We start from the raw sequence: 16,930 nt of genomic DNA, 5'->3' as shown, positions 1-16,930 counted from the left end.
TATAGAAGCAGATGTTTTTTTATACAGGAGATTGTAACGTAAGAATGGTCTTATAGATTTTATATATTAAGTCATTATTTGTTCGGCATATCATTGAAACAATTGTTCAAATAAAAGTACGTTAGATATCAATTAAAGAATTTGAAATAATTAATAAAATCAACGATGATGCATTATAGTTAAATAAATGCCCTGAATATTAAAGTAAGTTAGTTTACTAATGTTATTACTGCTTTGCGATCAATCTACGAATATAAAAACTGGATTGTAACAGTCGTTATAATGTCCTCAGTGTTTCGCAGACATATTGTTTGTATGTTCTTGTTTTTGTATAGTTTTAATTCAATGTGACGATACATGTGTAATCTGTGTATAGAGATAATGAATATTGTTTTATGTAACTATTAGGGTTGTCTAACTGTTAAGGAAAGTGTTGTTGTTGTGGTTAACAGTAGTTTGACAATTTAACTTATGCATGTGTAGATCATTCAATAGTATAGAATAGATCATTATATAACTAAATTGTAGAGCTTGTCTTGTATATTTTTGCCAGTGTCTAATTACTTCAGATAAATTAAAACAGCTTCGTTCTTGTACATTTGAAGATAGTATTCTGCGTACGCATTACCGATTAATCTGCACATTTTGATAATCTTTTATGATTTATCTTATAGGTCCTAGTATCTCATGCTTGATATGTTGAAAAGAAACTATATATTTAAATGTGTTCACTGTTATTAAATGTACAGGACAGGTTAAAACTTATAACAAGTTGTTTGCGTCTAATGACAATTCTTGTTCTTAAATTGATATTAATTAGAAAATGCTTATTCGTGGTTTTATCAGATAATATTATTACATGATTCGAGATCATTGATGTTTTATTGTTTACTATGGACTGTAATAGTCTGTGTTTAGAGTTCCTAGTGTTTACTTATAGTGAGTATTCTAAAGTTACTATGTTATTTCATGTAGATAAAAAGTAGGTTCAATTAATTGGTTTCTAATATATTAAGAATAATGTGTCTGTAGAAAAAGAAAACTAGCTATCGGATTAATTACATAAAAAATAGTGGAACAATTGATAAAATTTATAGAGTACCGAGTCGAATATCGAACATAATTAGTGAACAACAGAACGTTGTTTCGTCAACAAACTAAAAGCTGAAGCGGCTATTGTAATGTAAATGCATTAATTTATTTTATATAATTTAGACTTTTGGGTCGTAATTCAAAAGCCGGATGAGTTTAAATGCGCACCATATTTCTGTATTTTCAAACCAGATATCACCATAATCGAATTGCTTGTGAAACTGATTAAGTGATTATTATGTGTAGAATACGATGCGTTAGTAAACAGGCGTGTGGTCGAACATCCGCCAATCGAATAGCTATGATGATCAGGTGTACCGTTCAAGGTGTAATGTCAAGAGTGATTATCACTGTTCGGATAATAAGGATACAATATCAAAGTAATAATGTATGTATCTACTTTTAACAATTACACTTATCAACTAAAATTAGATAAACGTTGTGTAAAGAATGCCAAAGAGTTAAAACCGATCAAAGTCGACTATAGTTTGCTCGACTCCATGATAAATTATGACTTAAATTGATTTCAAAAACTTACAATAATGAGCTTGTAAAGGTTGTAGTACAGATTCAATATTAAGTTCAGAGTAGAACATTTAGTGGATCTAAAGTCTGATGGAAAAATTAGATTAAAATCAAGCTTGTGGACGCCTGGCGATAATAAGAAAGTGATCATAGTGTTATTTGATTCAAGTAAAACTAGTGTCAATAATTGACAATTGATAGAGTTCTGATAACTATTTAGAAAGTTTGAGTTTTTATTGTTTTGTCTTTTTGTCAGTCGACTCTGAGAAATTTTATATAGAGATCATTAAAAGGTAAACTATTCTGTCACAATTTATGTACGTTTCAGTCTGATTAAAATAGCCGACATAAAGTTTCCGAGAGTTATTGATAAGTTCATTTAATACACACGAATATCAGTTAGATATACAAGATTAAGAGATCATCAATGTAGTCGAATTTTTTGAGAAACCACGTGCCATACACGAAATTTAATTAGGTCATTCATATTAGCACAAGTGCATCGCAAAAATAATGCATGTGGATTCGCAAATACCTCGAGTAGTTAATAAAAGATAGCCTAGGCATGTTAGCAGATAATTTTACAGACAGTGTGTAAAATAGCTTATCACTCAATTTGGATTGAGTTTGTTAGGTCAGTGTCAAGGATTTATATCGCTTCAATCACTGTAATAAGCTTGTTTTATGCAAGCTGTGTTACATTGATAGCTGTGTAGATTGAGGTATGTGATACTATAATTCGTCGTCCCGATTCATTGAGTTCTTGAGATGATTAAATAAGGCCTTTGAGAAGTGAGCGTATAGTATTAACGTTAAAGTAAAACATTTTCCATTGATATGTATTATTTCTGTATTTACGATTTAAATAGTTTACTGTTTGAGTCATTGGAAGTTTTCAATCAGAAAGGTTGACCTGTATTGTTAAAGATCGATAGTGCCGTGTTTTATATTTGTCCTGAATTAAAGAATGTGTTTGATAAAAAGAGTAATAATAAGGAAATTCTTCGTTCTTAAGTCACAAGTTGTTATAGATTTAGATTGAATGTTTAACTAAGGACTTTAGTATGTATAGTCTTCAACATTTAATAATGTTTGAGGCCTCCATCATATGCTGTGTGATGACGACCCTAGAGTAGTGTACGTTTTGTCTTATTCATGCTTCGTCTTATAATTAGTGTGATACAGCATGTATATTTTAATAATTCATAAAGCACGTTTATCAGAAATGAGTATAAGCTTGAACGCATATTGTATATGAGATGTTATAATTTTGTTACAAGAAAGTTAAAGATTATTATGCTAAAAGGTAAAAATTACGATCTTAAACATTGGGACTTTATAGATTTATGGAATAAGGATTTTTCAGACTAGTTATAATTGCTAATTTCGTTATTTATTATTTTAGATGTGGTCTACCAGTAATTTGACTGTATCTATGCTTACTAAATCGAGTTCATGTTATTCTCGTTTCCAAAAACAAAAGTTACGGACTTATCCTATCCTACCTATGAGCCTGTACATGGATAGTGGCAGATAGTGTGATGTTTTTATTAAGCGAATCGTAAAGTAATAATAATTGTAAGTATCTGCAAAAACTATTCACACTGAGCGTAAAACTTGATTAAGTTTTCCTACAATCTATAGATTGTGGAGACGAATGCGTCTATCTATGTGAGAAGTAATTGTTTTATATACATGTCTTATAAGATATGCAGCGACTTACGATATGGAATAATTTAGGACAGAACAAATAAAGTTTAACGAATAAATGACTAAGCAACCAGATATACCTTAGGTCCGCCAGAAAATGCATAGGACGAACCCCTTCTATACTCCCATTCAAGCATTTTCACACGGTGAGTCTTGAAATAATTGCCAACATTTTCCCTTTGCAGTGTATCAATATACATGTATCCAATATCGTGATAAGAAATAATTAGTAGTTATGACACTAAAAACTGATAATACATAACGGCGTGTTACAAGTGTTGAAGAGTAAACGAAGTGCTGTATGACTTATTTGGTTATATGAAATATTGCATCAACATATAGGCATGGTTTGAGAAGAAAAGTTAAAGCCTTACACTTTTACACTAATTGGAAGAATAAGTAAGATATATATGTACATATACCTTTGGTAAATTCCTGCAGGAATAAGTGTCAGTATATATCGAATTGCAGCTGCATCAAAAATTGACGTCACATCCGGATAGATATCCGATTTGTAACCTGAATATAAAAGATGGAGAGATAGATTTATTAAAAGATGTTCAATACATGATAAAATGATAACACATGTATAAGAAATGAAACATTCTCAATACATCATTTCTAAGGGATAACACAAAAGAGAACTTTATCACTTATTTCTATTGTAAAGAAACGTGTATTTCACATTCTTCAATGTACATGTATCTTGTATTTTTTTAAATGAACGTTTGTGAATGGTATTCCTCCTTTTTGCAAGATCAAATCAATAATGTTTAAGTGAGTAAATAGTGGTAATTGATTTACCCGTATTAATGCTTGGCAAAACTTTGACCTAGCAGTTCTGGAAGCCACTCATACAATAATATTCACTCACTGAAAACAAACCAGCAAATTACTTCCAGGACTAGGAATTATAGCATGTATTTCAGAAGATTCCTTAGGGTCATCAATTTAATTAAAGTTGGTTAAATCTATATAAAAAATCTATACTTTTTATTGAAGATGAAATATATTGTTTAATTTCACTATAGGTGAAGGGTACGAACTGAGGTAGTACAATAGCTATCTTATAATTTTTCATAAATCACGAGAAATTTATTATAAATATTTTTATGATAAGCATTATTTGATAACCGTATTTTTCTAAATGTTATAGCTGTTCTAACCTAACAAATATCCAAATTAACAGCATATTCTAATTTGAGAGACTTTGGAGTGAAGTCATAATTCCCATTTTACTGTCTGCGAAAAATTTCATGCAAAATGTGGCCGTGTAGATTCTATAGTTTCTTAACTAGAGAAATTAGATGGCATCGACAAACTACACTAAAAATCGAGGTAGTAAAAGAAAATAAAGTAAATGGGAGTGACTAGTAGTGCTGGATTTCGTGTTTACATTGTTAATATACGAAGCGTCTAAACCGATCAAAATATATAAAAATATAAGTAAATTAAGACATGTTGTTAGATAGGAAACTTGATAACTATGTAATATCCTAATGATATGTTTCAATCGTTCTGTAAGATTGACTATAAAAAATATAAAGAAAAAATCCGGAAATAAACTTTCAACTAAATGATACTATACTGAATAAGATGTCTTGAATATAACTATAACATCTATTACAAAAACATAATCAATGAGAGAATAAGAAAATATATAGTCATTTAGTTATCTTAAGATCAACTGAATTTAATGACAGAAACAAGAATGTAATCACTACCCCAGAAGAATTATTGAAATACATACGAAACGTATCTTAGTGTACATTTAACTTCTTATAATACAAGTAAATTTAAAGTAATCAAAATATCTTATATTAATCGTGAATCTCACGCATAAAGTTATATAAACATCATAAAGAATGATAATCTTAATTACCAGTAATCAAACTGGTCATATAAATTCGTGAGTTTATCGGTCGGTTCAATGTTGCAATCCCTTCTTCATTTTTCCTGCTGTGGATATTTCTGACCAAGCATTCCAGATGCAAGTTTTAGGGGACTGTTGTTTTAGTACAAGGGCACGAACGGTTTCATAGCACAAAAACTGCCATCATAGCTTGTTGCTTTGTTCACTAAATGACAATATATTAACACTTAAGTCAACTGCTCCACCTCAAACCTGTCATCTCACCAATTGTTATATACAAATTTCCCTTTGCAATATAAATATATCTGATTATGCTAATTTTTTTATAATAAATGAGAATGTATGACATAATATTAACTAAGAACGATGATTAATTGTACTGTTACGAGAATATTTGGGTGATTGACCTGTCTCTTGTGTGTGAAATCTCATCATACGGTAGGTCTGTGTACCCGTGCAAGCTTTGTACAATTCCGTACATTTGTAAGGGAATAGACAGATTCTTACGGATCATGTCGTATATCTGTTGAATCTTCCATTGAACAAGAATGACCTATTTGAAGAACACTGTATCTATTAGTTTCTATAATTTCTGCAAGCACTGCATCACTCTCTACGGACTGCTTTCATAAAATTAAAATTTATTTGAATCCAACTAGAATGAAGATAAAATATTCATACTTTCGTTTCCATATATAAACCTATTCGGGCCATAAGAAAAGATGCAAGATATCCGGTTTTAAAGATTTGATACTACTTAATTGCCCTTTCAAAACATATTTTTTAGATGAGATATAATATAATTCACCCTCATTAAATCTGTACTTGTTCTGATTACAATTTAATATGAACTTCCTGAAAGAAAGAGCAAAACAGTGATTGTCCAGGATTACTTTGTATGTGTGAAAATGTTCTGCATTTATTATAATTTTTTATGAAATATGTTCGCTTATAAGCCTTGGACTTGGTCGATCTCGTCCTGATACTTTATAAGTATAATCGGAGTAATCCGTCGTTATGTTCTGCTTGAGCGGTTTCCCTAACACGAATAAATGTAAAAAGATATACATGTCAAGTACCAAAACGTGCAACTGAATATGAATTAGCTTGACTATTATATATTATAACTCTTTCCCTTATAAAACAACTCTTACTGGAGGCTGGTGGTCCTCCAAATGTGCACATTTGTACGTGCCTAAATATGTTACTGTAATAAAACGAAATTCTTTATCTGTAAAATCTATAATAAGAACAACGAGATTCTTTATCTGTACAAAACTATAATAAGAACAACGAGATTCTTTATCTGTACAAAACTATAATAAGAACAACGAGATTCAATATATTTGAATATAACTATGACCACAATAGGATTCTTTATTTGTAAATATAACTATAATAATCTATCTTTGAATATATACATAATTTAATGACTGTTTGTACAAGTAAGTACAATGAGCACAATAAGATACCTGTAATGCCTAACTTGGTATTATCTGTCCATATATCTGTACATACATTCTATATACTAATGTCACAGGGTGAGAAAAATGTGCAGCCTGGACCCGAACCCGGGACCCTCGGAATACCGTACCGCGGCACTACCGACTGAGCTATCCGGCCGCTTACACATCTTCTCCCCTAAATAGTGAACAGTTCTGAACCGTGACACTAGTATGTATAATAAGCGCTAAAAGATACCAAAAATATATCTAAACTTGAAATTTTAAGTTAACATTAACGAAATAATATGATACTGTTGTTGTTGTTGCTGTTATGAATAAATATGTTTTATAAGTAGGTACCTGCACTTCCTTGGCTTGGTATTATCAGGTTATTAAAATAACCATCGAATCTCTGTTGTGAAAAACCGCTCACTAGAAATAATAAAAAGTATAGATTGGCGATTTATTTTTCATATGAAAACAAGATATGTGAACATACAAATATCTAAATTAAAGACAAATGTTGTACATTGTAACAGGAAGCAAATAGCGTGCGTAACGTAAACTCCGTTACCACCAATAAAGTAAGTGATTCTCTATATATAGATGATATTTGTTTGATTTGAGTGAATTTGCTTTATATCACACTGGGAAGAAAAAGTATGCTAAACAAGATGACATTTGACGTATATTAACGGCTGCCTGTACAAACCAAAGTAATTACAATAGTAATTCAAGTTGAGTCATCATTGCGGCGTAATTTTTAACCTTTTTAGTAAAGTTATTATATTTGAGTCGTGAATCATGCCATTAAGAACAAAAGCCAACAACTGATTTTTCTATAATTTTTCATATTAATGAATTACGCAAAATAATACACACGTCAATATAACGGTGTTCAGCTATATCAGCAACACTGTGAGATTTACTGTACGTGATATATAGACTTTATTTCACAGATTTCAGTAACATGGGAAATAAATGATTAGTTACATGGGATTTCGGTGATTATTTTCACGGGATGTGAGTGATTAGTTACACGGGATAAAAGTATGTTATGAATGACACAGTTTAAAGTCAACTTCCATTAAAGAATATTGTATCGTAATTAGGTGAATTATCATTATAAATATTTAAATCACAATCTTATTATGGTATCTTGTAGTATATTGTTACTAGGATACGTGATAAAACAGGATGTCAAACTGATTTATCTCGACAGAATGATATACGTGCGCAAAATGAATCAGCTTGTTTTTATAAATTACCCATTTATTGACAGTATGAGAAATCCTTATGTAGCAAATAGTTCTGAAGACAGGTTCTTTAAGTGCATTCTAAAGTATTAGTTTCTTCTGATAATAAGTTGAACCTAAACTTGTTTAAATGTTTCTTTTTCCTACAATTATCTGTGGCTTATAATGTCATTTTCACCCTGGATATATAAATATGTTAGCAAAAGTATTAGGGATCCTTTTTATGAATTATGAGTAATACAAAAAAAGTATTTGAAACATGAAAACATGTTTAAATGACACTATCTTGGCATGAAGTTTCACGTACTTAAATTTCAGTTCAATAAAATTTGTTAACATGTCGCGTTTATTGCGTGATTGGCTTGGCCATTTCATTGACCAATCAATGTTGCCACACGAATTAATCTTTACAATTGATATACTATTTATTCGTTTTTGTTTGTTGATTTTTATGACTTACCCCGTTATAACTGATCGTCTTGATACAATTTCTTACATTTATTGTAAAAATAGTGAACTGTGATAATCGTACAATTTGTTATAGATACGAAAGTACCGAAAGTACCACATTTTCAAAGAAAAAAAGATACGATGACCTAAAACATTTTTTTCAAAAATTCTTAAATGCTTAAAATTTCCTCATGACTAGAACTGGGTATAAGAAACTTACCATGTCCAATATAAACTATAACTTGTAAACTGATGAGAACAAATGATCGTTCCATGCTGATTATGTCCCTTTAGTTACCGCCATATATGAGAAATCTACAATAAAACAAAAATACAAAAACACATGTAGGTTTTATTTATAAATACAATGTATACTGTCTAAAATCATAATATTATGATAACATTGCAAAATATACATATATACACACTATGTAACACAACATAAGAAACTTAAAATACAATGCAACAGAAGAGAAATCTTTAATTATTTATGTATCAATAACAAATATATCAAATGCAGAATTTCAGAAAATAAAAAAAAGAATCTAAAATTCAACTTTTTTACATAAAAGAATTTGCTGTAAAAAAACTAAAAAATATGCGTATTGTACTGCAATATATCCTCACTTACTTGTTCCACAATAATTTGAAAATGAGAGTACTAAAATAAATGGACAAACATTACAATGAGAATGTTTACAGGTATGAAAGGTATGACTATAACATCCTTGTTCTGTAAAACGTTCAACTATAAAACCACAAGAAAACTCCTTAATTAAACCGCAGACCATAACCAATCAAACAATATATAAATAGTTTACATTAAACACATACATAAATATATGAGTTAAATCATTATATCAATTATATCATGTATGCAGGAACTTCCATCAGTTTTGGTCTACCAAGTTGTTCTCAATAAGCATTACTGATTGGATGGACAACATTACGTGAACATGATATGTTAGTTCGCTAGTTGATATCCGGATATGTTTAATAAATCTATAAATATTTTGTTAAGTAGTTAAACTAATATCAAAATACAGAAGTTTTTAAACAATCAATTTTCAATCATATATATATATATATATATATATATATATATATATATATATATATATATATATATATGCATGTACATATTTCAGGAAATATGGCTTGATGAACTTACTTCAGATATTGTAATTATAATGACAGCCAATATGATACCTTATTATAATATATAACACCGTTATTTAGATTTTGAAATGGTCTCGCAGTATGTAATATATAAAATATTTATATAGTTAATTAACATAGCTGATTTCATTAACGATATATTTATATTCTTCATCTTATACAAATACGTAGCAATTAAAATGGCGTGTACTCAGCAATGTTTGCAAGATTAATACTAAAATGATGGTAAATAAATGAGATGATATTAATAAATGACACACAGCCTTGTAAATATTTTTTCTACAAGAATAAACCAAAAGTCAGATATAAAAACTACATTTCAAAAGTGTGCAGTATCTTAAATTACGGTGACGTATGTCTAAAAGCTTGATAAGATCAAAATGTGAAATATTTTATTGATCAAGATAAACGCAATGAACTAAAGAAAAAATCACTATCAAGTATATTGTTATTGGACACTTTACATAGGGATTAAAATGTTTGAGATTTTACAGAGGAACTTCGTTGCGTGATGACAAAATATTGTTGTTAAGAGCTTAATGGATTGTAAAGATTTAATGTGACGTAATTTCGGTAACTTCAATTCCCATTTATAAACGTAACGAACTCGCAAAATGTCGGTATCAATATTTTATTTGTTATTTTCTAGCCAATAACATTTAATAGGTTATACACTAAATGCACAATGTAGTCATCTATATTTTATTTGTTATAAACTAAGTGCACAATGTAGTCATCTATATTTTATTTGTTATAAACTAAGTGCACAATGTAGTCATCTATGTTTTATTTGTTATAAACTAAGTGCACAATGTAGTCATCTATATTTTATTTGTTATAAACTAAGTGCACAATGTAGTCATCTATATTTTTTATTTGTTATACACTAAGTACACAATGTAGTCATCTATGTTTTATTTGTTATAAACTAAGTGCGCAATGTAGTCATCTATGTTTTATTTGTTATACACTAAGTGCCATTGTAGTCATCTATGTTTTATTTGTTATAAACTAAGTGCACAATGTAGTCATAAATATTTTATTTGTTATAAACTAAGTGCACAATGTAGTCATTTATGTTTTATTTGTTATAAACTATGTGAACAATGTAGTCATCTATGTTTTATTTGTTATAAACTAAGTGCGCAATGTAGTCTTCTATATTTTTTATTTGTTATAAACTAAGTGCACAATGTAGTCATAAATATTTTATTTGTTATAAACTAAGAGCACAATGTAGTCATCTATGTTTTATTTGTTATAAACTATGTGAACAATGTAGTCATCTATATTTTATTTGTTATAAACTAAGTGCACAATGTAGTCATCTATATTTTATTTGTTATAAACTAAGTGCTTAATTGTAGTCATCTATGTTTTATTTGTTATAAACTAAGTGCACAATGTAGTCATCTATGTTTTATTTGTTATACACTAAGTACACAATGTAGTCATCTATAGTTTTTATTTGTTATACACTAAGTGCCATTGTAGTCATCTATGTTTTATTTGTTATAAACTAAGTGCACAATGTAGTCATCTAGTTTTTATTTGTTATAAACTAAGTGCACAATGTAGTCATCTATATTTTATTTGTTATAAACTAAGTGCACAATGTAGTCATCTATATCTTATTTGTTATAAACTAACTGCACAATGTAGTCATCTATGTTTTATTTGTTATAAACTAAGTGCACGATGTAGTCATCTATATTTTATTTGTTATAAACTAAGTGCACAATGTAGTCATCTATATTTTATTTGTTATAAACTAAGTGCGCAATGTAGTCTTCTATATTTTTTATTTGTTATAAACTAAGTGCACAATGTAGTCATAAATATTTTATTTGTTATAAACTAAGAGCACAATGTAGTCATCTATGTTTTATTTGTTATAAACTATGTGAACAATGTAGTCATCTATATTTTATTTGTTATAAACTAAGTGCACAATGTAGTCATCTATATTTTATTTGTTATAAACTAAGTGCTTAATTGTAGTCATCTATGTTTTATTTGTTATAAACTAAGTGCACAATGTAGTCATCTATGTTTTATTTGTTATACACTAAGTACACAATGTAGTCATCAATAGTTTTTATTTGTTATACACTAAGTGCCATTGTAGTCATCTATGTTTTATTTGTTATAAACTAAGTGCACAATGTAGTCATCTAGTTTTTATTTGTTATAAACTAAGTGCACAATGTAGTCATCTATATTTTATTTGTTATAAACTAAGTGCACAATGTAGTCATCTATATTTTTTATTTGTTATACACTAAGTACACAATGTAGCCATAAATATTTTATTTGTTATACACTAAGTGCACAATGTATTCATCTATATTTCATTTGTTATAAACTAAGTGCACAATGTAGTCATCTATATTTTATTTGTTATACACTAAGAACACAATGTAGTCATAAATATTTTATTTGTGATACACTAAGTGCACAATGTAGTCATCTATGTTTTATTTGTTATACACTAAGAACACAATGTAGTCATAAATATTTTATTTGTGATACACTAAGTGCACAATGTCATCATCAATATTTCATTTGTTATACACTAAGTACAAAATGTAGTCATCAATATTTTATATCTATACGCGAAGTGCACAATGTAGTCATCTATATTTTATTTGTTATAAACTAAGTGCACAATATAGTCATCTATATCTTATTTGTTATAAACTAACTGCACAATGTAGTCATCTATGTTTTATTTGTTATAAACTAAGTGCACGATGTAGTCATCTATATTTTATTTGTTATAAACTAAGTGCACAATGTAGTCATCTATATTTTTTATTTGTTATACACTAAGTACACAATGTAGCCATAAATATTTTATTTGTTATACACTAAGTGCACAATGTAGTCATCTATATTTCATTTGTTATAAACTAAGTGCACAATGTAGTCATCTATATTTTATTTGTTATACACTAAGAACACAATGTAGTCATAAATATTTTATTTGTGATACACTAAGTGCACAATGTAGTCATCTATGTTTTATTTGTTATACACTAAGAACACAATGTAGTCATAAATATTTTATTTGTGATACACTAAGTGCACAATGTCATCATCAATATTTCATTTGTTATACACTAAGTACAAAATGTAGTCATCAATATTTTATATCTATACGCGAAGTGCACAAAGTAGTCATCAATATTTTATTTATATACACTACGTACACAATGTAGTCATAAATATTTTATTTGTGATACACTAAGTGCACAATGTAGTCATCAATATTTCATTTGTTATACACTAAGTACAAAATGTAGTCATCAATATTTTATATCTATATGCGAAGTGCACAAAGTAGTCATCAATATTTTATTTATATACACTAAGTACACAATGAAGTCATCAATATTTTATTTCTAAACACTAAATACACAATGTAGTCATCAATATTTCATTTGTTATACACTAAATGCACAATGAAGTCATCAATATTTTACTTGTTATACACTAAATACACAATGCTGTCATACAAATTTAGTCATCAATGTTTTATTTATAATACAATAATTACACAATGTTGTCATCGATATTTATGTGTTTTACACTAAATACAGAATGTAGTCATCGATATTTTATTTGTTTTACACTCAATACAGAATGTAGTCATAGATATTTTATTTGACTAAAGGAAGACTTTACATCCCAGTATAACCTGTACTTGACAAGGTTGGCTAACTATCCAGGTATAACCTGTATATGACAAAGGTTGGCTAAACATCCCAGTATAACCTGTACATGACAAGGTTGGCTAACTATCCAGGTATAACCTGTATATGACAAAGGTTGGCTAAACATCCCAGTATAACCTGTATATGACAAAGGTTGGCTAAACATCCCAGTATAACCTGTACATGACAAGGTTGGCTAACTATCCAGGTATAACCTGTATATGACAAAGGTTGGCTAAACATAACCAGTATAACCTGTATAAGACAAAGGTTGGCTAAACATCCCGTTATAACCTGTATATGACAAGTGTTGGATAAACATCCCGGTATAACCTGCACATGACAAGTGTTGGCTAAACATCCCGGTATAACCTCCACATGACAAAGGTTGGCTAAACATCCCAGTATAACCTGTATATGACAAGGTTGGCTAAACATCCCGGTATAACCTGTACATGACAAGGTTGGCTAAACATCCCGTTATAACCTGTATATGACAAGTGTTGGATAAACATCCCAGTATAACCTGCACATGACAAGTGTTGGCTAAACATCCCGGTATAACCTGCACAATGACAAAGGTTGGCTAAACATCCCAGTATAACCTGTATATGACAAAGGTTGGCTAAAACATCCTGGTATAACCTGTATATGACAAAGTTTGGCAAAACATCCCGGTATATACCTGTATATGACAAAGGTTGGCTAAACATCCCGGTATAACCTGTATATGACAAAGGTTGGCTAAACATCCCGGTATAACCTCCACATGACAAAGTTTGGCTAAACATCCCGGTATATACATGTATATGACAAGTGTTGGCTAAACATCCCGGTATAACCTGCACATGACAAAGGTTGGCTAAACATCCCAGTATAACCTGTATATGACAAAGGTTGGCTAAACATCCTGGTATAACCTGTATATGACAAAGGTTGGCTAAACATCCCGGTATAACCTGTATATGACAAAGGTTGGCTAAACATCCCAGTATAACCTGTATATGACAAAGGTTGGCTAAACATCCCGGTATAACCTGTATATGACAAAGTTTGGCAAAACATCCCGGTATAACCTGTTAATGACAAAGGTTGGCTTAACAGCCCTGTATAACCTGTACATGACAAAGGTTGGCTTAACATCCCGGTATAACCTGTATATGACAAAGGTTGGCTAAATATCCCAGTATAACCTGTATATGACAAAGGTTGTCTAAACATCCCGGTATAACCTGTATATGACAAAGGTTGGCTAAACATCCCGGTATAACCTGCACATGACAAAGGTTGGCTAAACATCCCGGTATAACCTGTATATCACAAAGGTTGGCTAAACATCCCGGTATAACATGTATATTACAAAGGTTGGATAAACATCCCGGTATTAACATGTATATGACAAAGGTTGGATAAACATCCCGGTATAACCTGTATATGACAAAGGTTGGCTAAACACCCCAGTATAACCTGTTTATGACATGGGTTGGCTAAACATCCCGGTATAACCTGTATATGACAAAGGTTGGCTTAACATCCCGGTATAACCTGTATATGACAAGGGTTGGCTAAACATCCCGGTATAACCTGTATATGACAAGGTTGGCTAACTATCCAGGTATAACCTGTATATGACAAAGGTTGGCTTAACATCCCGGTATAACCTGTATATGACAAGGTTGGCTAACTATCCAGGTATAACCTGTATATGACAAAGGTTGGATAAACATCCCGGTATAACCTGTATATGACAAAGTTTGGCTAAACATCCCGGTATAACCTGTATATGACAAAGGTTGGCTAAACATCCCGGTATAAGCGAAGGTGTCAGTGTTGTTTCCTTAAAAAGTATTTATTTATCTAAGATTTGACACCAGGATTGTTAAGTTCGGTGAAAAAATTATGAATATATGCGCTGATAATTGAGATGCTAGTGATATTTCTATGCAAAATGAAAGTGGAGTAAATATAATTTTTTAGAGTTATAAAAAAAAAAATTTTTTTCATAAAATTATTATTGTCAATACTTCTGATGTTTGGATGATGTTTAAGGGTTTTGGGTTATAGAGAAGGAACGGGGGTATAGTGTAAGTCATGGCCACGCGACGTTCACCTATGATCACACCAAGAGAGAACTTACAGAAACACGGTTTAATAGAAGAGATAGTGAGATACAGCGAGGTCATGTTTTTATCATTAAAGATTTAATGGAAAAGAAGTAAGGTCGTAATCTAGACACAAATGGAAAAAAAACATATACAGTTTTTCATGATTTAGAAAATTCAACAAGAAACACATTTTACAAAATACCAACATAAGTCATTTGGAACGTGCCCATACACTGCTGAAATGTGGTATCTAATCAAAACTGTAGCGGCGTCAGCACAAGATAATGTAATGCAAAGAAGAAATTTTGGTGTAAATGTAACAAACGAAGGTGAAAAAAATAAGATTTGATGATATGTTTTAGAAGCAAATAAGTAAGTTGCCATAACAATGCTAGCAACTGACAATTTTAGTTTAAACACTCTCGTACAGATCGTCGCAATCAGTGTCAGTGGTGGACTAAACATAGAAATTAATTATGCCACAATATATATACACACACTGTCATGAAACAATATATCAACTTAAACATACAATTGTATAGTACACGATGATTAACCAAAACAGCTTCTGTACAGTCAATTTATGCGATCGTTTTCTTCTAAACGAATTGTCACCTGTTTCGTTTCTATGCATTCACTTACACGGCAAGTGTTGTAAGGATACGGGAGGCCTTAAAATTTACAAATTTTCACGGAAAATTTCATATATTTTCATATACAGTCCCACGTTATGCATCAAGCATGAACATTGAAGTAAAAATATGTATAATCCGTGTGTCAGAGTCTGCAAAACTTTTATAATTTTTATTTAGATTATAATTGACACAACAAGGGTTGTTCTGATATACATGATCACCCTTGCCGACAAAAAGAAGTATTGAGTAAAACAGACTATGGGTAATATACGAATATGGCACCGGATATGTTACGATATTTGTTGACATACACTATGCGAATAATTTTACAACGTTTCTTACTGTCGGTTGTTGGCTATTTTTATTTACAAAAGCTAAAATATGAAAATCTCTTTGAAGTATACCATCCATCCGTTCTACAAAAGGGAATGTATAAAACATGCAAAAGCAAATAATGAAATTTAGTCTATTTACTTATATAAATATATATGATTTATTCATTCAGAAAGACGAAATACCCATTGATTGGCTATTTTTTCTGGGATTTACTTATTGTAAAGGCAGAGAAAGGAAAATCGATAGAAATATCATATTCATTGCTCGTTCATTGGTTACTTTTTTTCCCGGGGTTTCATATTGTGACAACAAGGAACATGTTTTTATTTTTAACTATGATACAAAAGAGAAAGAACATCAAAACACTCGGCAATCTTATTTATACTCGGGGGCTACGCCCCCTCGTACAAATCAGATAGCTTCGTGTTTCGATGCTCTCTCTCTATGACTTATTTAAGTTTGCACATTCATTCATGACAAATATTAACTATGTATGCGGGAATTAATCATGTATAAACACGTCAAGTGATATTTACATATTATATTATATATATTAAAACAAAAATGTTTTATATTATATCGGGGCAGTTCATTTTATGAATCCGCCA

The 16,930-nt window shown here is 30.2% G+C and overlaps 1 protein-coding gene across 1 annotated transcript in view; it reads right to left on the bottom strand.

Annotated features, from left to right (window-relative positions):
• Positions 1-9,092, bottom strand: part of LOC132754505 (dual oxidase 2-like) — a 29,888-nt gene extending 20,796 nt beyond the window's left edge. The window contains exons 1-4 of the mRNA XM_060745145.1: positions 8,983-9,092; positions 8,572-8,666; positions 7,006-7,077; positions 6,135-6,239 (exon numbers count right to left, since the gene is read on the bottom strand). Coding sequence (XP_060601128.1) covers positions 6,135-6,239; positions 7,006-7,077; positions 8,572-8,626 — 232 coding nt within the window. The 5' untranslated portion in view covers positions 8,627-8,666; positions 8,983-9,092. The remainder of the gene's footprint in view (positions 1-6,134; positions 6,240-7,005; positions 7,078-8,571; positions 8,667-8,982) is intronic.
• Positions 9,093-16,930: the final 7,838 nt, after the last annotated feature.

Source organism: Ruditapes philippinarum, unplaced genomic scaffold (genome assembly GCF_026571515.1).
Source record: "Ruditapes philippinarum isolate M1 unplaced genomic scaffold, ASM2657151v2 ctg2356_1_1_1_1, whole genome shotgun sequence".
Lineage (NCBI taxonomy): Eukaryota > Metazoa > Mollusca > Bivalvia > Venerida > Veneridae > Ruditapes > Ruditapes philippinarum.
The sequence above is the reverse complement of the archived record's forward strand: the minus strand, read 5'-3'. Positions and strand labels throughout refer to the sequence as shown.